Source organism: Rhipicephalus microplus, chromosome 4, assembly GCF_043290135.1.
Source record: "Rhipicephalus microplus isolate Deutch F79 chromosome 4, USDA_Rmic, whole genome shotgun sequence".
Taxonomy (NCBI): Eukaryota; Metazoa; Arthropoda; class Arachnida; order Ixodida; family Ixodidae; genus Rhipicephalus; species Rhipicephalus microplus.
Genome location: NC_134703.1, coordinates 108,968,123 through 108,993,544, shown reverse-complemented (window position 1 = coordinate 108,993,544; position 25,422 = coordinate 108,968,123). Strand labels below are relative to the sequence as shown.

General features: G+C 46.5%; 1 protein-coding gene across 3 annotated transcripts in view; it reads right to left on the bottom strand.

The window, feature by feature from the left end:
- Positions 1-25,422, bottom strand: part of LOC119172263 (paired box protein Pax-6-like) — a 243,714-nt gene that overhangs the window by 24,579 nt on the left and 193,713 nt on the right. For all 3 annotated transcript variants that reach the window (XM_075893483.1, XM_075893484.1, XM_037423305.2), the window contains 2 exons: positions 13,912-14,286; positions 3,909-4,111 (listed from right to left, as the gene is read on the bottom strand). In XM_075893483.1, the coding sequence (XP_075749598.1) occupies positions 3,909-4,111; positions 13,912-14,286 (578 nt within the window). The remainder of the gene's footprint in view (positions 1-3,908; positions 4,112-13,911; positions 14,287-25,422) is intronic.

Genomic DNA, 25,422 nt, shown 5'->3' with positions numbered 1-25,422 from the left:
GCAGCTTTTGCATACGTACAACAACTTGAATCTCACTTTCTTGCCATAATTGAGGCCACTGCACATCACCTGAAAGTGTGCGATGTTTTGTATCACCATCTGTCAAGTGTTGGCGATTTTCATTTCTGCTCTGCTGGGTGTCGCGCTAAGTTTCTGAAAATGTTTTGCCGGGTTCGTTTATGTTGGCATGTGCGTTTTGTGAACCGAAACTTAGACAGGGTTAGGTTCCAGTCTTCAATCTCGGGCATACAGCTTGACAAGCTCAAAGGTTAGCAATTTGCGGCGGGTTTACACTAAAGTATTCGAGTTGAGCCGAATCCTGCAATAGCTTTGTTATGTTATTACTTCGTTACAGCAGACTTCATTATGGTCTTATATGCTTATATTCAGTTCAACTGGACTAACCACTCCTTCGTTGCATTCATTGTTTTGGTTACCCGCTATGAGGAGTACGAACACTGTGTATTCGCTCGAAGTGATTTGCATAACCTTAAAAAGAATGTTGGGTATCCTGTCTGTATTTTTTGTAGCAAATACGGGCGAACTGTACACTTTACTGTGGGTCGCTTGGTCACTGTGTATGCTTTATCTCTCCAGCTCAAGTAATATATCGATAACAAAACCGCTTGTTGAAATGTCTTCGAGCGGGTAAGGAACACAGTATGAAGTGGGCACGGTTCTTGTTATCACGCTTTTCGTATTTTATCTTCTCATCAACCTCCTCATCTTGCCCATCAAAATTTTCAAAAGAATACCCAAACTTGTGGCGTTTGATGGGGCTGCGGACGCTGCCATTTTATTTTTATATAGCTTGTGAGTGATAACGTACGATGTAGAGCCTTTGTGAAAAATAATGAGCCAAAGTGGTTTCCTTCTGCTATTTATTAGCCCTGTAATACCGCTCTCGTAGCACCAATTAAAGTCCACAATTCTGGATAAAGTGATGACTACAATCTATTTTAGCTCGCAAGCGTCACAGCAACACCCAGACGCAAATCACTTGGGATCTTAAGTTTTTGATGAAGGTGACGCATAACAAAAGCCACAAGACCTGCCAGTGTTGTAGCATAAAGTTTGTCTTTCACGTAGTGAGCAAGCTGCAAAGCCCTACCTTTCTGAGGACAAGCAGGCATCAAGTCTCTGCTTTTTTTTTTCATTTTGGGCTAGCTGTTCTTAAGCACAGCCAGCACACTGCAGCTTTGCCTTTCTATATTGTGTCGTGTGGTTTCTGTGCGCTCTTTTTTTCTATGCATTATTTCGGTTAAGCCCAGGCGTGATTCGTGACTTCTTTGCTGTGTATATGTCACTTCTTCCTTCTTTATCAGCATTGTGCGCTGTGTTTTTGCCATAGATCCTTACTTAACCACTGGCCCGGTGTGTCATACTTCACCAGCTTCTCGGCTTCTGCCAACTCTAGCGATGTGTGCGTTGTCTGTGTTCTCTATGTATTTGTTACAATATTTGTTACAATATTTGTTACAAGTTATTTGTAAGGCGAGATGCATTTGTTGTCTACTTTTGTCATATTGTGCTTTTTATATTCTCATACTCTACCTTGCCTTTGAATAAAACATTGCGGATGCTCTGTTTCTTTGACTGATATATACATTGATCACTTGTTCCAAAAGAAAAACACAAGCGCGATGAATAAAACCGTAGTGAATTATCATTACCTGCATCTCTTTTTATTATAACTTAATCGAAATAAAAATTACGTCACGACCGATTTGCACGAACCACTGAACAAAACAAAACAGGGAATCGCTAAATCAAAACGACCTACAAAAACTATTCATTTGGGCGATGAATAGTGGTCTGAAATCATGAACTTTCGTCATAGCCAAACGTCGGTTATGCAAAGTAATTCAAAATTTGCGCCAGTTAAACCGAAACCGGAAGCGCACACCTTGCTCTCATCAACCACTAGGTGTGCTAGAGTCGATTGGGCCGCTGGGGTTTATGGGAGTGTCCACTCTTCACCTTTTTTTATTTCTCTATGGCAGCGCGCCGCCGGAAACCGAGGCGGAATGAGTGCGCCACCAAGTGGGCACATCGTCGCGTACCCGACGTGGCAGACAGGAAAGGGTGTTGGCGATGAGTCGAGAGGCCACTACAGCTTCAACCTTCCGCAGTGGCGCGAGGACAGAACCCCCTTTTGCCCTCGGCGCTAGGTGACGCGTTCGCAACGTCGCACAACAGTGACGAAGACTTCGGGAGGGCGACCGCAGCTGGTCACGAAGCTGGGAGGGAACTGGTTTGTTCAAGGCGGTGCACCCGACGGAGGAAGGCAGGGGCAACGAACCGACGCCGACGAACAAGCGAACGAAGGCGCGCGGCCGTTTTTCTTGCCGCCTGCCAAGAACAATTGACGCTTCCTGTCGCGTCCCGCAGCGTACGGCCACCTTGACGTGCGCGCCTCTACTGCCACTGCTACTAGTTTTGAACTCGGCGTGAAACGAGGCAAGGCTCACTGGCTGCGCGCGCTCTCGGAGCAAGCAGCAAACGCGACGCTCTTTCCCCGCTAACCGCCATCGCGAACCTTGGAACTGCCGAGTGCTTCCGTCGGCTGATAGATGGAGCCACGAGGCTCGTGTGAACTGGACCTAGTCGAAGAGTGCGGGCTCTTTGCGTAGCTCGCGCGGCTTGCTGACTCGGCGCCCACCGGGGCACGACGAGTGTGACATTTTTACGACTTCGCCTCCCTCTTTTCTTGACGAGGTAGCAGCGCTGGTATGATAGATCGTGGATGTCACTGTTGGGGCAGTGAGTGAAAAAAAAAGATAAAAAGAAAAACTATAACGACGGAACGTTATATGCGAACCAACCGACACGACTGCAGCTCGCAAACGTCCTGTCCCCTCCGAATTGCCCCTTAAAGCAGCGGGAGAAAAGCGATGTTTGGCGAGAACGCGCCTTCTCAAAGTAAAAAGTTCGCTTTCATGAGTGAGCTTAATAATCGTGCACTGACAGGGAGATCCGAAATCCACGCCAGTTAAAGAGGATAATAGCGAATGTGAATTTCGAATGAAATTTGGCGTGCCCATTGTAGCCCACTTTATTGTGACCACTTTTTCTCCTCACTGTCTTTCACATTGCTCACTTATGGCTTGCTAGGATTACTGGCTAGCAACGCAAGTGACAAACTTCTACGGTACACATTCTGGGAGTACCAGAAATATTTTTTATTTGTGGATTTTTTAGGATTTTAAATAGTGTTTCAAGAGCAGTGTTTGGGTCAACATTATAGGAAAAACAATCTACAATCTGATATTAGGAAACGGGAAGTACAAACTCGTATAGAACAGCAATCAACACGAACCATGCAGTGGATCACTTTTCTTTAAAAACTGGTAAATAGCTCATTAAGTTAGACTGAGGTAGAATGAAAACTGCGTCGGCGTCATAGCAGCAGATAGTCAACATTAGCGGCGCCACTTAGCTAACACTAACCGACATTAGCATTAACTTAGCCGACACAACCAAGCAGTAGGCTTGCAGCTTGCAGTAGCGAGTGTTGGTATAGCATGCAAGTACTATAGTGTAACTCAAACGACGTATATGTTCTGTTACGGCTGCGCTACTTCCAGAATCTGCCATAATTTCGGTCAAGAATCGTTTATGCCATCACAGAATGCAGGTGGAAGAGGCCAAGGATAACATCGTCTTCAAAAAACGTACTCTTTGAATGAAGCCGAATCAGCCCCTGCTGATTCAGCCCCTGCTGCTGGTGTTGGCTGACTGTTGGCTGTCTGCTCTCATGACAGGCAAGGTAATGTAATCCTATAACTATGACCTTGTCTCGTTCCATTACAAGCTTCGCATACGAAGATAGTTCAATACAAGGAAATTCACGACATTTTTTTATTTCTTTTTTGAAAGAGAGTACGGTATGGAGAGAGTATGCTAACCTGCACGCGTGCTTCGGAGAGGTTCGTCTTCGCCGCCAGGCGTTCGCGTGTGCTGACGCAGGGATAGTGCGTCTTCTCGAACTCCTCCTCGAGCACCTCCAGTTGGTCGGGACTGAAGGTGGTGCGGTTGCGCCGGAACTTTGGCCGGTCCGCCGAGTCCGAGCTGGCGCCTTCGTCGCAGCCGCCCAGGCCGTCCTTGTCCACTGCGAATCAGTGGCCAGCGCAAGAGGTTGTTTTTTTTTCTTCGTTGTTTGAAACATATAAAAAAAAGTAAGGAAAAGGGGGCAAGGGTTTTAGCCAAACGAGCGTCCAGTTTGCTATCCTGCAGTAGGGGATGAAATCGAGAGCGAAATGAGAGACGGAAAGAGCACATAGGGTGCACATTTGGAGGTGCAAATCAAGTCTATTGAATATTTCATGGATGGGTTTCGGTGCCGTCATACTGGGCCTTGCTACTTTGTACTTTTAATAACTAAATGCACAGTGCTACAGTAGACGCATGCGAACGAAAACTCTTTGGTTTAGGCATTCCAAGTTTCATGGCCTTATCAAATTACGTAGCGATATACAGACATAAAAAAACTATGCGTTTAATAGCACAAGATGGTGGCGTCAATGTGTCCTTCGCAAAGTCGCCTGTGCAAATGGTCACGCAGACATGTCAATTTTCAGCTAACTAGCAGATAATTCGTTGCTTTGAACTCCATAGACGCTCACCGTCATGCTGCTTTCGATGGTAGTCTCGAGTTTAGTAGGTTTAGTGCTGTTCGAAGCTGGTTCATGACCTTGAGCACATTCTCTCTCTCTCTCTTTTATTCGAATGCGCGGCTTTTTCAGCGTGATTGCGCGTGCACGCGTGGAAAGTCAGCGACCAGCAACGACCGAGTGCGTCATGCTCAAATCAGACAATGGCTGAACAATTGGCCTGTAACGCAAAGATTTTTTTTTTTTGGTCGGTAGCGTCATTTGTCGAGAGAAAGCAAGTCTTCGTTGACCTTCAGAATAGATTGTAAATTCCAGACCACCTGCTGCATGCGCGCGGGTTCTCCGGCGCTTCGACTACCGATCGGCAGCATTTACTGGCCATGCTCAAAAAGTGTTTCTGGGCCCCTTTATACATCTTTTCCATGAGAACCTCAGTGGGACATAGCTATCAGAATTCACCTGTTGTTATTGTCTGCAAAAGTGCGTCTTATACAAGCGTGCCGCACTGCACGCTTTAAAATATAAAGCATGTAACCACAATCAACTAGTTAATAACTGCAGCTGTTACTAACCATCATGGGCCATTAGTAACTCTTTACGACCTTTTTACTACCTACGTTTGCAGACACATAGAGGTTGCAACGGATGCTACCTTTTGCGAAACGCTACTAACGTTTTGTCATGCACCTGTTTAACAAACTTGTTGAAGAAACCTTGGAGGTTATTATTACGAGCATCTAATGACATACTTTGTTTATTTGTTTATTTGATACCCACAGCGCCATAACGCATTACAGTGGAGGGAATACAACATGAATACAAGACAGAACACAAGCTTGATTTGCGGCAAGTACAGTACTTAATAGCATGGGGATCCACTCAAGTTAACTGGGCGATATATGTAAGCTATAGTACCCGTCTTTGGTCTTGTCTATTAGTTCATGTGGAGGCGATATTATGCAAAATAGTAAAACATATAATTTTTCTTAATATGCTTCATTAAAAGTCCCACGCTGCTCTATTTCGCGCACCTTACAGAATTGCACGTTATCTAAGTAAATGATCATAACTTGAGTTATTTATTCAAAGCATACGCGCCCAGCTGCACCAGCTGCTTCCCCAAAGGTATACGGCTATATACGTGAACTGTACGCATCGCAGTACACTTGTCGTTGTGTATGTGCGCTACTCTCATTTATGACATTATGTGCATAATGATGCAATGACATATCACAGCGGTAATTCTCGCAAATAGGACCGTTATATAAACGAGTGGTTCGTGAGGTGGCTTTTATGTTTCTTTAGTTAGTAACTGTTACTACCTACGTTAGTAACCATTGCTAACTGCATTTGTAATGGCGAGGGTAGGTAACGATTACTAAACTACCCATTACTAACTGCGCTTGCACTAACGACTTAGTAACACATGCGAAAAGTAGTTAGCAAATTATAAGTACTACAACATTTTATAGGTAGAATGACGGTCATCAACAATTTGTGACGTTTCTCTACGAGTGACTTGGAAACTGAGCTGTCCCTGTAGACGAACGCCAGTGAATTATTCAGAATGTATACATCGCGCACTCAAAGAAATTTACATTATCTTGACAATCTATTTACATCGCGCACTCAAAGAAATTTCCATTATCTTGACAATCTATTTATATCGACACGCAAAACGTGGAGGTTGTGGCGCACGTAATTGAATGACGCTATATGCGAGTTACGTGGTTTGCGAAGTGATGGTAAACGTTGAGTCGATTCAATTCTTTTGTAAATTGCACATTCGGCGAGTCTACGAACAAGCTCGTCTGCTGGTGACATCTTGGCACAGGAATCACTCATTACGCCAACGGCAATGCAAAACGCTTGAGCAGACGGTGGGCGAGTGGGCGCATAGCTTGAAATATTTGTGGCGCGACCAAGACAAGCAAGAAGATTAGAATACCAGCTGAACTGTTAACCTATTGCTGCAAAGCAGCCACAAAGCAAATAGTGAGAGACAGTTTGCACATAGTGAGACTGGCGTATAAAGATCAGCCAATCCAGTGCTTCACTTAGGCGAATCGCTTATTTCTAAGTACGTCCCATCGCCACTTTTCGGCCCACATACTGTATAAACTGCTTAGCGTTCTTTTTTTTTTCAGCGCGGGCAACTGAATATTGGTTATGCACGAACGATATGAGCGCCAACTCCATGCAGATGGGAGTCTCTTTTGGGCACAAGCCAGACGGCCAGTCCCATATGTCTCGTTCCGCTTCACCTCTCTGTTTTTGCTTTGTCGCGAACCTCTCGTTCCCTGATTTGCGTCGTCGTGCTGCGTGCCGTGCCACCGGGGCCCGACAAACATGTAACGAGCGTTATGCGCCGTGCCCTATAGATCTGACGACCAGTGCCGCATTTCATAGCGTGCAGGTTAGCAGGTGGCAACGCGTATATATACGTATATAGCTGCAGATGCACAGCGAATGCGTCGTGGGTAAAGCGCGACGACGAATACGAAATGTAGGCTTTAAAACATCTTGGCGCGTGTATATATCTTAACGTAACCCTTCGGGTTTCGCGGATCAAAGTTGTAAAGGATTACGGCTATAACACGTGCGGACTTGTTTGGAGACAAGTCCTCGTTTCGTGAGCATCGGTTTGAGCAGACTGGAGCGTACGTGTGTCCCGAACACTTTTTCCTGAACGCTGCTCTCCTATATATCGCACGACGTGCTGATAATGTACTGGTCCCAACATTCGCTTTTTGCGTCATTAAATTATTACGAGCAACTAACCGGTGGGGTAGTGTTATTACTTTGAATGAAGGAAGGGAGTTTTGAAGGCCCGTTTCTTTGTTTGACACAACCGTGATGAAAACCAGCAGATAATGAACCAATTAGCCCGGCAACGTACCTTAGCAGATAATAAAGCCAAGGATGGTATAGGCGACGTTAAGCGTGAGATGGACCATGCACTGCAGAGCGAGTTGGATTCATGTTCAGTTGGGACAGTCACGAGGCGTTCTCTTCGAGTGTAATGTAAACCTGTTTTTCACGTAAAACTCAGTTAAAAGTCAGCCCTGAGGCGTGTCCACTTCTATATCTGTTCTATTTTTTTGCGCAGCTAGCCACAGTATATAGACGTTAATCTTGCTGTTTTAAGGGCACTGAAGTAAATGTAATATTGATGAGAAGGCAGGAAAGTGGACATAAACATGGCTGATCCCTCCTTTTAGGAATATGCGCACTTCATGCAGAAAGCAGGCACGCAATTAGCATACTCAGATCGAGCGTAGACAAACAACTGTATCAGTTCAACGCTTAATGTATGATGCTCAAATCTAAAGACGCACGAAACGAACACACAAGTATACACAGGACGAGAGCTAACTGTCACAATTCTTACTTCATCGTATATGTACAGCGTGCTTCTTTCGGTAACGCGGCTGCGGCAGCGAGGGAAGTGACCTTCATGCTCTCCTGAATCACGTGTCTGATTTGACAAGCGCGCGCGCAGGAGAGACCGACATACCAAGCCCGTGGAGGCGTGCGTTCAAAGAAACACGAGAGGCGCCCAACGCTATAGAGTAACTGTATATGGTAGGGTCCATGTACAGTTACTCCACGTAACGCGAGTACATTGCGCCATCTCACTGCTGATGACGAAAACACGGTGAAGTCGAGGAGTTCTGAGGACTGAAAATGGTATATGATGTATATGAATAGCTTGCAGCAAGCAAGCTTAACAACGTACGCTTCATAACTTAGTGGCTTGCTTCGAGTGCTGCAAAGTGTGAGGCCGCTGGTTCGACGCCCCAGTATATACAGAAGTTTTCCATCTTGTTTTTTTTTTTGCAATCTCTTAGTATATAGTACTACGCCACATCCGTGACGGAAATACGTCATCGGAGCCGTGGTGTACCTCGGCATGAAGCACTTTCACGTTAAAATACAAGCTGCCGTCGGGTCCGATGGCACCTTATATTATAACATGATCAGGACTTCAAAAGAATTGTTGAGCGAGTTCGTGCTTTGACATAAAAACCATCGTGGCATTGTGCGAGCGCAGCTAAACATGACACACAAGAAGAAACAGACGAGAACCGGAGCGAACAGGCATGCGCCGGTTCTCGTCTGTTTCTTCTTGTGGGTCGTGTTTAGTGGTACTCTCACGATGGTTTCTATGTTCGAATCAGAAGGTCGCAAGTTTGGTCTCTGCCGGCGGCAACTTGTCTTGTCGTCCTTCTGCTGTCTTCTCAATAATATTACAATTACTTCACTGTATATATATATATATATATATATATATATATATATATATATATATATATATATATATATATATATATATATATATATATATATATATATATATATATATAAAGCAATAACAAGAAACAGTTTTTCTATGTCACTGCATTCAAATCACGCGAAACTTTTAGCCTCTTATACATATATGTCCTATACGCTATCTTGTCTTCAAGGTTAGAAACTAGCATCCATTCTCCATTGTTAGCAATGACGATAGGTCACACTGAAAAGACGGTTCTTTTCAGAACGCGTTCGAAAATGGCAAATATGCTGCAATGGTCAATAGAGACCGGTTACTGTCAATCACGACGATTGGGAAGAGGAACCTGACGTGGGCCACGCGCATTTCATTCCGGCCTATACAACGCGAAGAAGGTAAAATAGAATATAAAGAACTGAACGTGTCACAACATAACTCAATTCTGTCCGACTCGTGTTTTTTTTTTCATCGACACACCCGCGGTACCATGTGTGATTGCACACGCGCTGTACAAACCACCGCTTCTTTATTTCGAGGAGGTTGTATAGTGTCGCAAATGGGTCACATTGTCGCCCAATTAAAGCGAAGAACGAGTGAGCCCCGAGATATATACGACCACGGAAGAGGAGGGCCAATGAGCGTCTATCGGCGGTGCGCTGTGTCACTTCGATCAGCGCACGTTCCGAATGCCTCGAGCGGCCTCCTTATTTCCTTGATCAGCCCCGCCTCTCTATAGAGTGCTTTACTGACCCCCCCCCCCCCTCCATTCTTTTTTTCGTACTTCCTGTGCCGCTTATAGACGTCCCTGCATTAACTGTCGCTCGTATGCAATTCGGCTGACACATTCCCAGCCTTTCCACTCTTTCTGGTCTCTTTGTCCGTTTGCTTTCCCTTCCGCAGCCTATTATCGGTTAGTTAGCGCAGGTTTCAGTCTGCCTCGGCAGCAAGACACGCACAAACACTTTGCCGACGCGAGGCCTCACTCGACGCGCGCACAGCTGGGCCGCGCGCACGACTTCGATTTGACTCGCGCGTGTTCCGGTGATCGCGCTTGACAGCAGCTGCGCGCACAGATTGACTTGGCCGAAGTCGCCTAGTCATCGCGCTTAAGGGTCGACGCCGCCGTAGTTTCCAGCGAGGACGCCCCCTCCCGCCTCTGTAAGCCTTTCTAAACACGCGCCCGCCCTGGCGGCGTGTGTGCGCAAGTGTGTACTTCGAGCGTTGCGGCATGCTTGGCAGGCTCGCGTCGAGCTGCGCAGGGGCAGGCTTGTCGCGGAGTCGTCACGCGCCGTCTGTCACGTCGCGTGGTGCCGATCACGACTGTGCTCAGAGCCAAGCGCCGTAAATTTCAGCGCGGGGCGGTTTCGCGCGCTCCACGCCTTCGAAGCGAGTCGCTTTCGTGCATCAGCCACGTTTTTTTATTCGCGCGTGCACGCACGCGCCACATCCAAGGGAGGCACGATTCGCGCCAGTTCGCCCGCCGGAGGAGGACCGCCTCCAGTTTTATTTTTATTTTTCACTGCCCGGGTATACGAAGTGTGCCTCCCATAAAGAAACGCGCCTGTTTCACTGCGTGTCCTAGTTGCTTGCTTTAACGAGAGTCTCGTACAGTTTTCTTCTCAGACGCCAGCGTGAAGAAGTGTGTCACCACCGTGAGCCGACAAGGAGTGTTGCTCCTGTTTAATTTCAGCACGACAATGTCAGGCGCCTGTTAGGAAGACGTAAGCGTATATGAAGTAGCTTCGTGTGATGTGCTCATAAGGCCCTTTGTCTTACTGTTGCACGAAATGAACGCTGGGAAACGTAAAGTCAGGCGCGTGTCGTCGTGAAACTAGACTCTATTATAAAGTTATTTGTCTGTTGCACGTGATCGCCGGGTCTCCTGAATAGATAGTGGTCAATCTTTTGCGCCGAATTTCTCGAGGTATACGTCGCTAAAAACACGAAGGCGAGGACGCAAGGTGCCATTGTGTTTATGATAGAGCACACGACCGACCAGCATGGCATAATGAAAGCCTCAATGCAATGTTGGGGCACGCGAGATGAAACGATTCCTATACATCTGCTGCGTGCATGTGCTCAGGTGGGTGAGCATTGAATATACTGTGCATACTTGGACGAAAAAAAAAAAGGACTTAGCATGGAGCATCTCGTACGTCCCACACGGACAGCCTTGACAGGCGAAAGCTCCGTGAAGTCATATGTCTCGACCGAAGAAGTGAACTTTAACGTCGAGACCACGCAAGCAATCAATTCGCCGATACTCTGGGGTTCAGCGACCAGTAGCTTTTAATCGAAGCTTTTGTTCGTCCACAAACAAGGGACTGGCTCAGGAGAAGGTTCAGAAACAAATTCAGCTTCAGTACTGAAACCTATAGCGCGGCCTCTGACATTTTGATCACGTGCTGGGCCAACATACTAAACGCTTCAATCGAATTGCGCAGTGGTCCATCCTAACTTATACCTTCTGTGTGTGTGTACAAGTTACTGTAGTCGCCTCTGTAAAACTGACCATGTAGCCAAACTTTGCTGCTTGCGCACTCTACACTCTAAAAAAAAAAAAGAGTATGTGTGACTCCTTTCCCGTAATCCTTGTTTTCTACGCTTATGACTCTAGTCGCGTTGATTCTTTTGTGGGGCACACGACTCTCAGAAGAAGGTCAGGTTTACCAAAAAAAAAAAAGTCAAGTGCCTTGTTTTTTTTTACCTTAGTGTATGTGACAGTATAGATGACACTGTACAAATGAGCTTTGGAGCTTTAATGCATGTACACAAACGTAATACAGATAAAGATGTGGTCTTTAGACCAATGCTAGTATTTGGAATTATCATCTTTACAAGCTGGAAAACATTTTCCTTAATGAAAATCGCCTCTTTCTGCGGTGTCTCAGCTTCCTAACCGCATTTTCCCCCACGCAGGTTCGTACATCCGGCAAGTGAGTTTACGGCTTGGTGTTGGCGTCCACAGGCTGTACGGGAAAAATCACGATGCCCCATTTAGTCTGCGCGAACAGAACAACCCTTCAGCTAGACAGGGTAACGAAGAAACTGGGTTTAAAGCGCCATATTTCACCGTGCAGTCTGCTATACGCTCTCCTAGACGGCAGCACGTGCACTCCGAGCACGACCAACGAACGACAAGACGCCGCAGTAAAAGGTGGGCGAGCGCGAGGAACAAGCTGGGCGGGTGATTCGCAAGTGTCATCATCAGCTGCGGCTTCGCAGGTCGAGATTCTTGTGGCAGAAGGCAAGCTGTAAGAAACGCCCGTGGGGCTGAATACACCTGCAATCGAATCCCGCCTTTCGTGGAACTGCACTTGAGAGGGGCCATTAGCGAGTGAATTAGTATGCGGCAGCTGAACGGCTTCTGGGCTTTCGCGAAATGTAAAAAAAATGTCAGTCCCCGCGCGCGAAACAGCATTTCTGGTGACACCTCTCCGCACGAGATGCTTTCTTTTACGACACGTTTACGTGTCCCGTAACACAGGCGTTATTAACACGAACCGTTTTAACGCAGACACTTCGTTAACTTTTTGCTTCGATGGTGAGACTCGGCGAAAATTGTATGAACGCTTTTCGCGCGCACGTTAACCATGAAATTTGCATTTTTCTACAATAGTAAAAGGCGGAATTTATGCATGGGTGAACCTCTCTAACTTTATACTTCTTCAAGACGCTGACAGGTTTGTTGTTCTTGCGGTGTTTTGTGCTTGAGCCACACGTCTACAGAAACGAGCTTAAGCTGAAGTTCATGTAGACTGTATTGGCAACAGCGCAACCAAAGACGAAGGATACGAAGAGCACAGACGAGCGCTAAACATACAACTGCAGCTCATTTCCGAAACAGAGCAGAATATATTGAGAAAGAAAAAGAAACAAGTGAACAAAATATTCAGTGCTCTTCTGTGTTCTTCCTATTCCTTGTCTTTCTTGCGCTGTTGTCCGCATAATGGACCACCAACTCGCCTAACGATTTGCTCTCTTAAGTTCATACAAAGACACACGCATTGGATTTTCTCATAGGCCTGTATTATATTTCGGAATACCGACTCAGTTAAGTTATGACCCGTTCAACTGAATGATGCTGGTTCGATCAACGCAGCATAAAGCTCGATGAAGTATAAACTATATATTGTGTTTATTACCGCAGTAAATGGGTGTGTATGGACGTTCATTAACGAGGAAAATGGCGTGACATCAACTGTTAAACACGTTGAGATCGTTGTATACTTAGTTCTTATCCATGCATACGAATTTCCTTCGCTTCTCACTATACAAACAAGTGGTTGTCCATTTCCCTTTATTGCACTTCGCTTTATTTCTCTTCCACCACCTTGCAGGATTCCGCAGAATCGACTTTCAACTCTTCAACTTAATTTGCAGTTTCGCAGCTGGCGTTCATCTACAGTGCGCGTGGCTATGTTCGGAATAGCAGAGAATGCAGAGTGCTATACTGAGACACGCGCAAACAAACCAAACGTAAAAAAAATACACAGGCACGAACAGGACAAGCGCGAATTATATGATAAGCGTTTGCTCGACACACTTTTCAGAGGCAATTTCGGTCTCGTCAATTTTTCTTTTGTGCCCGCCGTAGCGTCGTTCCCATTTCGCAATTTTTTCTACTGACCTGTGATCTAGTAGATTGATTGATTGATTGATTTGTGGGGTTTAACGTCCCAAAACCACTATTTGATTATGAGAGACGCCGTAGTGGAGGGCTCCGGAAATTTCGACCACCTGGGGTTCTTTAACGTGCACCCAAATCTGAGTACACGGGCCTACAACATTTCCGCCTCCATCGGAAATGCAGCCGCCACAGCCGGGATTTGATCTCGCGACCTGCGGGTCAGCAGCCGAGTACCTTATCCACTAGACCACCGTGGCGGGGCTGTGATCTAGTCGAGGTGCTTTAAAAAACAGCGTTGAGTATTACTATGAAAAAAATAATAGTTCTTTTTGTTTTTTGGCAGAGCGAAGATAAACACGATCTGTTTTCGTTTAATTCCATTTGATACTCACGGTCATCGCCCGTGCGGGCCCTGAACGCAGCCGCCAACGCCGCGGGGTCCGGGCTGGAGTTGGCGGGACTGGAGCCGACGCCGGCTCCCGAGCCGCCCCCGTGGTGAGACGGTCCGTTGCCGGCTACGGGCGCCGCCAGAAAGGGAGACCAGAGGGCGGCGGCTGCCGGACCGCCGGCTGCCGCAGCGGCAGCAGCGGCGGCGGCTGCGGCGGGCGACGGCCACGGCAGCGTGGCCGCTGCTGCCGCCGCGTAAGGGTGGTACATGGAGTAGCCGGCAGCGCGCGCGAACTCGGCCGCGGCGCGTTCGGCGGCTCGGTTGCGAAGGATCCGGTTGATGGAGCTCACGCTGGGTGCCGTGTTGTTGCTGCACACGCCTGGAGCATCGAAAGAAGGGAGGTATAGGCAGAGGGGGAGAGAGAGAGAGAGGGAAACAAGGTTAAGACATTCTCACGGTATGATATCACTGAGAATTTGACGTTGCTTCAATTCATACTGGTGCGCATTGACGCACTGAAACAGCCAAGAAAGTTCTCAACGGGATAAGAAAAGGTAACACGTTGGTTATCATGTTGAAGAGATAAAGCACTTTTGAACACGGGATATCACAGGCGCCGACGTTTCGACGAGCTGTCTTGTCTTTTTCGAGGTATGAGATGGCAACCACCTCGCATACTCACGTCAGTGTCATTTTCAGCAAATATCCCATCGCAATATTTATCGATTGACACTCCTTTCTTTCGCAATGAACGGTATATATGCATGCTTGACAAGCACGAAATAGAACAATATACCTAAATAATGAAATTAAGCTGTCAGTTTTCACATCAACAAGCGTGCAGTGAAAGCACCTAGTGCGAGAGCGCTGATACGCAGAGAAATCGATTTCACTCTGCTTTTGCAAGACTTGGACGCCTACACGTTGACTGTCAGCCCGACCGTGGTGCTTGCTAACGTGCGTAGACGTATCGTGGTGCTTAGGCGTAACACTCGGAAGTGACGCTTCCCCAACTCGAATATTTGAAGTCATGACAAGTTGCAAATGTAACACGTGCCGAGAAAGCTAATCGAAACCGGAGTTAGTCTGATGCTAGCTCACATAAAACTTCTCCCTACTCAGGAACTCCGTATGCAGTTCCAGTAATTTGATCCGTTTCCTTCTGAAATCTATAGAATCCAAATATCTTTCGTATAGTTGCCACATATTGCCGTGAGGATTTTACGGAAAAGTGGAACTATTCCTAAAATACACGCAACACGTTTGAGCAACGCTGTATAAGATAATACATCGTTTGCTATAGTTTGCCCTATATAAATATGAAGTATAGTTTAGGCATAAACATACTAAAATTTAATCTCCTGCGCGACGCCAGCAACAAAATGGGTGTGACATTCCTGTCCTTTAGTATGCAAGTGACCGTTTGGATGATTTAAATTATGTTGACAAACCGTTTACATGCGCTGTCCAGTACAGAATTTCGCCAGCGCGCTTTGTTCCAAGCTAAAAAAGTAATAATGGAAGAAAGAAGTCGTTCTTTCTTCGTCTATATAACTAGGCTTCGGTTTCACGCCTTTTCATCGCCGTCCAACACGCACGTGCGCTGAAACTCGCGTAGGTTCGCTCTTTTCGATTGCTTCTGTGCGCGTAAACTCGTGGTAGGTTCGCTCTTTTTGATTGCTTCTGTGCGCGTAAACTCGTGGTAGGTTCGCTCTTTTTGATTGCTTCTGTGCGCGTAAACTCCACGCGAAAATCCACCAAGCTTTGCTGCTTACACAGAGACGCTCGGGATGTCTGATACCTCCGCCACCAACGAGTAGCTCACCGCGGAACGGGTCGGGTCATTCCCTGATATCGGGGCGCGCATGAGAAGCTACCCCAAACTACCATAAATCGGCTGCCGCTGTTTTCCGACAGCTTCCGTCCATTGGCTCGATCGCACGCATTCAAAGCCCAGCTACCGTATAAGCAGCACTTCAAAGTGGGAAAGACGATTAAGGGCAGGCACTATATGGCAACTTGTATAGGCTGAAATACGTCTTTAAAAAAAAGACAAGAAAGTAAAAAGAAAGCGGCGCCACTGTTTTTGTCGGCGGGACATTAAACTCGACCTTCCTGTAATGCTCGCGCGCAGAGCAAGAAATGCGCTGCTCGATCGGACGAAAGGCAGCAGAGATAGAGAAAAAAAAAGATCCAAGAAAAGTTTCGAAAAGGGGGATGGCGTCGACGCTATCTCTCTTCAAAGGTCGCTCTCCAGTTCTTATCGTGGATATACAGTATAAAAAAGAAGCGAAGTGGTTCGAAAGAAAGAAGAGAGACGAACTTGGCCACCGAAACAAGCAGCTATGGCGACATCAAGATTCGTCGGCGGGAGGCCGTCGTAAAAAACAGCCCTTCGGGGCGAGGGATTTCTTCAAGCCGTGCCAGACAGCGCGGGGTCGTGGCAAGTATTATACGGCGGCAATATACGCTTAATGGCGAAACGCCTCGGCGATTGTGTGTGTGAGTGAGTATACGAGTCGAGCATCGACAATTGATTCTCACACTGTTGCGAGCATGCAGGCGGCTTCTCCCGTGTTGGTGACGCCACCGAAACCCATGGGCGCGCGCCCATTGTTCTGCCGGCGATCATCGGCGATGCATACATCGGTTCTGCCCCACTCGTGAAGGGTACGGGGCATCTCACGTTCAATATATAGCGAGCATTGCGCGTACACCATGACGCGTGACTCTGCTTTTTGGGGGTTCCGAGAGGGCTATTCGGGCATCGATTTATGCGCGCCGCGGGTGCTTCTGTGAGCTGTGGGCGCAACAATGTCTCTCCATCTAGAGCGCCTCATAAAACGTTCGTGAACGACCGCGCGTATGACGACGCCCTCACTGTTAACGTCGATGAATTGTTCATTCGAACGTCCCCCACAATATACCATCTTAAGGAAGATCGAACGAAGATCGGAAGCAAAGACTCAACGGGAACGCAATGAAGGTTTAAGGATTCCACTCCGCGAGCAGGCGTGCCTCTCCACTGTTGTTTCGAGAAGTATGCACGTTGGCAGCTGTATTTTTTTGTTTTCAACCCATTCGTTACAGTTGGAATTAAAATACTTCGTCGAAGGAATGTGAGTTAGCCATGACGCGAACAGAATAAACACATCGCGAGAAAACAGCATAAATATATTGCGTGGCATTTTAGCACTGTTCGTTCATACTCTGCTTTCGCTTTGACATGGTCAGCAAGCCTGCAGTGCAGAATATAGTTGGATGTGACTTTAGGTCTTAGTGTAATCTATGAAAAAAGATTACTTTAGCTTTCAAGTCAGGCAAATGCGAAGAATTCAAGTGACTTTCTTCTTTCTTTTTTTCCCTTTCGCAAGCCAAGCGAATAAAAGTAATTCTGACAGACTGCCTTTTCAGTCTTGACTGATTTCGTGTTACTTTACAGCGTCTTCTTCGGCTTCTTCTCCTCTTATTACGCGCCGGCTCTCCTGAAGGAAGCGCTTTGTTGTGCGCGCTTGCTCGGCGCAGCTGCTCCGCGATGCATGTCGTGCATAAGACGACGAGGCAGCCGGCGGTACGGGAACGCCCATCTCAAGGCGCCATTGCTTATACGGTATACTCGCCGCACACCCAAGTACGCGTATGCATACTGGGAAACCCGCGGCGCCGTATGACCGCTGCCCATGGAGAGATCCGCGTGGCGAGGCGCCCATTCTGCGCGCGCCTCCGTCGTTTTCTCCGGACTCCATGCGTGACGCACCCTCGGCGACAAAGACGCGGACACCTACACGGGAGTGGTCTCGGCGACAAAGACGCGGACACCTACACGGGAGTGGTCTCGTGTGTCAGCCGTCCGTATGTGCGCCGAATGCCGCCACCGAGAAAGAAAAGACTCGCGCCTTTTCGCATGACGGCCATTGTGAAGCGGCGATCTCGCGCGCAAGGTTACACTGTGTGTATCCGCCGTTCTCTTGCTTTGACACAAACGAAACCGGCACATGAAATGTGTGGGTATCGCTGACTCGTTTCTTACATCCGAAAACTGTTTCTGTTTCTTGTTTCTGGTTTCATCTACAAGTCTGCAAACGCCGTCGCATCCATATTCTCGTGATGCAACTTTAGTGTGCGCTCGGTTGTTATAGGTGTTTAATGGTATTTTGTTACAGGTAAAATGTATTGTGTTAAAGGTGTTAAAGATTGTTAAAGGTTTTTTTTTTCGCATAACAATGACAAGATGTGACTTGAAAATCCAACGTGACGATACAACACATGTCGTGTTGTCCAGATTGATTTTGTCACTTGAAGCGACGTTCGCGCTGCGTTGAGCTTTCTCGGACTGTCTTCAGTAGAAAAGTTAATCTGACAATGGCCCGTCCAGCAAACTAACGCGAGCGTTGCCACTCTGTTCAGTTTTGACCGCCCGTGATGAATTGTTGGCATGTGTATACTGCACAAACGCGCATGTTTCACGCCGATAGCCCTTTCTGCTCTTTGATTTTTTTATCCCTTGATTTATTTACTCTGTGCAGAGTAGCAAACCAGACTAGTTTGTGGTTGACCTCGTCATCCTTCCTCCCGTTCCTTCTTCACCTCTTCCTTCTTCACTTCTTCCTTCACCTGTTACTTCCTTTACGTAGCTTTCAAGTGTCAGATACAAAATATTTCCTTTTTGTTCTTTTGTAGCACTTGCTGCACTTGTTACATTGGAAAGGCTGAAGGGCTAAATTTCGATCCTACCTTGACTTTTACCGCCCGTGGTATAATAAACCGGTGTCCCTAAAATTTTTCCTCTTCTTTTTAAGTACGCACAACCATTGAAGCGTCATCGACGAATCTCGTTGGCTAACGGTCGTTTTCGGTATAGCCATGTTCTACGTAATGCAGCACCGGGTGAAACGCGTCATCCGCTCCCTAACGACGGGAAATTGACGGAGGGAAGGCGCGTGGCGTAAACGTATTGCCGATGAAAGATGCGTGGCTATAAAAAGACGCATAGCTTTGTCAATCTTCCAAGTTAAAAATAAAATGGCGGTAGACCCGGCTGCGCGTCAGAGAGGGCATGTAGAGTAGTCCATTGTCGGTACTTAAGTAAAATGAAAAAAAAAATCTAGGGACTTTGAGATAACCTCCTTTCGACTATTTCTACCCCTTTATTGTAGATTTTGTGTTTTCTGTCCCTATGGTCTAATGCTTTGAAAAAGTCAACTTCAATTCCTTTGAACTTCAGGGTGAAGCTTTATCAGGTGTTCAGCTGCTCATTTCTCCACGCGCACCTCATAACGTATTCTTCTCCGCAGCGCCGCTCACCTGCTCTGGTTACACAAGTGAACCTCTGTAAAAGCCCACCCGCATGCGCAGATGCGGAAGCAAAAAGGCGTCGCGAAACGCGCCCTCGAGGTGCAATCGTGAAAAGGCACAGTGGCGAAGCGTGAAGCCGAGCGAGATGCCGGGTGCTCCCATGCACCCGGGGAACGGGGTGACAGCATTGGTCGGTGGGCGCACAAAGGGAAAGCGTGGACATCGCCAGCCGTGACAGCGCGGCCACCCCTTGGCCTCATTATGTGCGATCAGCGGTACGCTCACGTCGCGCCTTCGAGATTCAGAATGTGCGCGGCTGCACGCGTGCAGCGCCACCGCGCGCCATAATGGCGTGAATTCGAGAACAGTGCATCCTGAAGCGTGTCCTTACGCGCGAACAGAGAGATTCCGTTCCAGGTTTTTTTGAGCTCGCGAGATCGCTTTCTCTGCTGACGTTTGCTTTAATGACGCGATAAAAAGCTGGAGGTTGAGGGACACGTACAGAAGGGCTAATACGGCGCCGGTTTTTTGCCTCACGAGGAAGAACTGCCATTGCATTACTGGTAAGTAATATAATAGTAGATAAATATATTGATAACATTTCATGTTATCAAATAGAGTATTGTCCACCGTGGTGGATTAGTGGTTACGTGCTCCGCTGCTGAACCGAAGATGGTGTGTTGGATCCCGGTCTCAATTCGATGGAAGCAGATGCTTGAGGCTAGTGTGTTGTGCTACGTAAGTGCACATTAAGGAACACCAGGCGATTGAAATTTCCGGAACCCTGCACTGAGGCATGTCCCATCATTTCATTGTGGTTTTGGAACGTAAAACCCCTATTATATCAAATTGAGTAAATTTCATTATACGTGAGAAAGGGAGGGACTGAGGGTTACAAGAGGTGATGTAATAAGTAATGTGACTGCGTCAACGAAGACTTCAGTTCGTTTTCGCCTGAACGTCCTGTCACCTTTTTGTTGAATTGGTAACATGGAGGTGCTGGTCTCCTACGAAAGTGAATGAATCTCTATCTCTACTGCACTTTTTCATGGGGCAGCATACTGACTGCGTCACTGACTACGTCAGCGAAGTCGATGAAATTGCGAGTTATTCGATTGGTTTCCCGAAACGCACGGTCCTGCTGTTATACGAGCAGACTCTGTAGACATTGCACATGGTTCAGACAAACTCGTAATAGTATACAACAGATTTTTATTTTAGTTTTGTACGCTTATAATTAAGTCCTGTTAGAAGTGCTAAATATAGCCAGAAAACTACAAGTTTTTGTCTACTTTCCTGGATATAGCCGGTAAATTACCCGGGACGTGATCAGGAGTGTAAAATAGCTTTTACGTCGCACCTTACGTCGCACCTTAAACGTTTTTTTTTTTCCTTCAATAATAGAGCGAAAACGAAAAGACAGTGTTCCTGAAGTGGATATAAGATCTATGGTCCAAGAGATCGCTGCTTATTTGCTATGCGTCGGTTCTCATTGAAACGATTTATGTGAAACCGCAGGAACAGTTTCTGTACATTACTAGTTTATATGACCACTATGAGAAAAAGAGAGAAAAATGAAGTCAGACTTTTTTCTTTGAACTATTTCTACTTTCTCAACCACTAAGCATCACCTGAAGCTATACGTATATGCCCTACAGAATATGTTCGTTCTCCAATTTCGTAGCCCGCAGCATGCGATATACTTCTTCTTTTGTAAGACTCAGCGTATACTAAGTATCTTTCTTTGCACGCGCCCTAAGGACGGAAGACAACGTTTTCAGACGGACCGTAGTAAGCGACGCTACGTGATGTCATTGCCAAGTGGGGAGTTTCGTAATTGTAATTCGCCAACGCCGGTCTGAACGTATCGATATTGTCAGATTCCGGAAGCTCGCACCTCTGTTAGACAAACGAGCACGTGGCGTTTTGTATGCAAATACAGCAGGCCTTTAATCAGGCAGTGCTATTAATAATACGTTCAAATGTACGTAAAATATTCCGTCGTGCGAAGAATGAAAAATTTTAGACGACGAGATTTTTTTTTGCGTGTTGGAAAGCTTCTTCTGTGCATGGGGAAATGGTACTTGCTCTGAATAAACCGTGCAATAAATGTATTCACCATTGATCACATTTCATAATGGGTATCTTTGAGAGGTCGCTACTTTGGAAGCTACTTTCAGTCTGAAAATAACAGAAGAAAAAGAGAGAGAGAGCAATGCAAGGGAAAGGAGGAATGACGTTAACCACATAGACTTTTCGGTTAACGACTCTATCTGATAAATAAAGGGCGGGGAAACACGTGAAAGGAATGAAGTGAATTGGAATACGCCTGTTTTTGTGTGTTGGCGCGGAGCTGACTTGCGCATTCGCATTTAACAAAACCTGCAATTAAAAAGGCGTCGAAAAATCTAAATCTATACTTGCATTCGTATATCGAACGCAAATCTTCAGATAACATGTCTTGCGTGATTTATCCCGGTCAGCACCTCATGAAGACACGCGCGAAGCCCATTTCGAACAAATTTTGGGTAAATGTGGATATTGCTGCAGGTTCTCATCTTTTTACATAATGACATCTCTCCACCGTGACTTGAAGGAGTGTCTATCTCACGATAAGCTATTCAAATCGGCTCTCTTATCTCGTGTGGCGAACGGGATAGCGGTTTCTGTCGAATGATGTTGGTATGATGAAAAGAAAAATGAGCATTGTAATGCAGAAAATTCGCTATGATATTCTTCAAGAATTGAGTGTGCTACGTTAACACCCAAAGATTGTACTGGTTCGCCTTTGCAGACAGTGACACCGTTTGCAAAAGCCCGCGCGTAGAACTCCTGAGTGGTGCAAGCCGAAAAAAGCAGGTTCGGCTGGCATGCCGAACTACGCCCGGCGATAACTCGCTCTGTTGCCGGTCGAGTGCGGCAGAAGAGACGAATCCTCATTTAAAACCGAAAATCGGGGAAGAAGAGAAGATCAGAAACCGAACTAAAGAACAACAGAGGAGATCGTCTCCTCGGGAGGGTGTACTGGTAGCAAGGGCTGTGCGGCGGCGTTTCGGTTTGCAGTGTTCACAGAGTGGAAGACAGGCGGCCACCTTCGACAAACATCCGGCGACCGGAAGCTAAACGGCCGAGCAACCCGCAGCTTGTGAACTCGCTATAGAGCGAAAGGCGACCGCTGTATGTGAACCTGCCCGGTGGTGGCGCGTTCCTTGTGTCACACAGGGCGTCACACTGAAGGAGAAGGTCAATTGAGGACTTAACTTCTCGATGTCGACCAAACGAAGCCAATATATAATTATGTCATGGAAAGTATACGAGAAATTTAGTCACTGAGTTTGAGATGGTGAACTAATCAGAACAAAATATTATCGTATAGACAACTATACGATAATATAACCATCAATATATTCATTCATAATAATATAATATATAATATATGATAATATATCAATATACTTCCAACAGTGTACCACGTGTATTGCGGATTTTTGTAACTTTGATGCATTCCTGTATTTGTTCAAACTATCTTAATTAGTGTATCATGTGTATTGTGCCTAAATTTTGTTTTTCTCGTGATGCCCCTCCTGCGTGGGCCCTTCAATGGACTTGTAGTATGTCTTAAATAAATAAATAAATAAATAAATAAATAAATAAATAAATAAATAAATAACTCGATCAGTGGAGACAGAGTGAATACAGTGCATCTGTTGTGACAGTGGATAACTGATAGTAGGTGTTACCAGGAAACATGACTCAATAGTTTGAAGACACTAACGAAGAAAATAACTTTTCTCTTATTGGTCAGTTACAAGTTCACGATAAGCGTCGGTCTCACCGCGAGAAGACGGTTGGTTTATGCTTCCGCACCATCTAACCACGACGTTATAAAGTTTTACGGCGTCGGCTAGCTCGGGCATACGTAATCGTTAATAAACAAAAACGATGTAATATGTGTTTCAAGAAACGCGAAGTATTGAGGTGGCAAGTGTCGGGAAGTTTCGTTGAACCAGCATGGCCGAAATACGCAAAGCATGGGCGTAGCCAGGGGGTGGCATACCACCGTGGGCCCGTGCCCCCATGCGCCACCCTGAATTTTTTTCACCATAGTATAGAGAGAAAAAAATGACCATTTCAAGGGGGCGCGCTTCTCTAAATCGGAGTACCCCCCCCCCCCCCTCGAAAAAAAAAACTGCCTATACACGTTTGACGCAAAAATAACTAAAATTTGTGACGCTATACTGGCGTCCACGAGCTGCAGTTCCGGTGCGGAATCCAAACATAGCCCTTTGTACTTCACATACTCTTCTAATACTGAAGATCTAGATGACGAAATTAATTATAATACAGTTTATAAAGCATGTTATCACTCTATAATAATTTAATCTTACCTTTTATCGTTTCTCTGACAACCGTGAGCCAGCATACAAGCAGCATTAACCAACGCCAGACAGCATTAGCGGACGCTGGTAGCGTACGAGAAAATGCGGTAGCTGAAGTGGTTTGCAAGTTACAAAGAAAGCAGAAAAGGGCTACTACGCGTTCAAAATACCAATGTGCCTATAATTAAAGGACGCGTCAACGCGTCGTTAATCTGACTCCACCACATACTTTCGGCACTTGCTAGCCGCGGAAGTGCGTATATGTGCAAATATTAGAGGCTCCTGCAGGAAATGTGCCGTGCACAACGGGTTAGGTTAGGTTGGCTTAGATTCCGTCTTCGGGAAGCTATACAGCTAGCGCGCCGGCCACTTCAACTGCTTCGCCGAATGGCCGCGTAATTGGCGGTAATGGCTCTGCCATCAGCGCGAACACCTCGTGAATGTAGGGCGCGAAAATTGAGACGCGGAAACATGCCCTGGCACTTCGACACAGCGCACCGAGAACGCGCACGAGTGGCTCGACTGAATTGCTGCACATACGAAAAATGAGCGACGATACATGTGCTCTCAAACAGAAATCAAAAAAGGGACGTTATACCCAAGGAGGTTTAAAGAAAAAAAATTAAAATTGCTGGAGTTGAAGCTCCCGCAATGCCTTGCTAGCAGACGTGAAGCCAGCTTTTACCCTGCCAAGATGTCGGAAACATGCTCTTTTCTGGTAGTGCTCACTTAGAAATCAAGCGGTTTTGATAGGCTGGGGTATAGGCACACTGGGCAGGGGTATAGGCACACTGGGCTGCGGGGTATAGGCACACTGGGCTGGAGTATAGGCACACTGGGCTGGGGTATAGGCACACTGGGCTGGGACAGGCACACTGGGCTGAGATAGGCACACTGGGCTGGGATAGGCACACTTAAGAGAAGCCGAGAGAGTTTTCTGTCCGACAGTCCCCACGTGGGAGCTGCCCGCAACACAGTGATCTGTGCTTTGGAGGACCAAATAAAAGTTTATCCAATCCAATGGCCAGCACTGGCCCGCGTACGTATGAGGCTGCAGTGCACCCATCATGCCTGCGCAAACGGGCTATTCATGCGAGTCGGGGTATATGCTACGTTAATTTTATATGAAAAAATAGTTACTCCCAAAAAATAACACACAGAAACGAGTATGGGTGATTGGATATCCAAAGAACTTTGCCTCCAATTAGTGGCTTGTTAAGAAAAAAAAAACTAGTAACACTAAGACGCACTTGGAGCAGTATGTGACCCGAAAAAGTTTCCACATTAAAACTCGTAGGGCAGGCAATGGAAACGCTCCGTTCTTAACCGCTGAACGGTGACACTTTGTCATGCCCGTAGTAAGATGGTCACTGCAGTCACCATAGGTACAGCTTCACAATTGGGCGAAAAATTCAACTCGAGCGATTTCTTTTAAACCTTCTTGGTAAAGCCCCAACTATCAATCGATCAATCGGAAACCTAAACACGTTGTTAGTCGCGTATAAGGTACGCCGCTCACTGTCACGTGTGAGCCTCTCCATATCAGGCAGCTTCTATACGGACAGGTTAACTGAAATATCTACGTCGGCAGGGTAGCTTCAGAAATAAGATATAAAAAGAAAGCCAGAAGGCGTGGAAATCAATTATATATATGAAAGGACCACGTTGGCTACGTGTTCGGTACGTTAGGAGAAATGATCTGGATTGAAATATATGAGAGAAAGAAGGAGAGAAAATAAAAAAAAATTGATGGGTGCGGGCACACGTAGTCACAGGTGCTCAGACAGGCCAGTCATTTTCAGAAAGTGTGTAAGAGCCTCTACTTCCTACTTAGCCGGTGG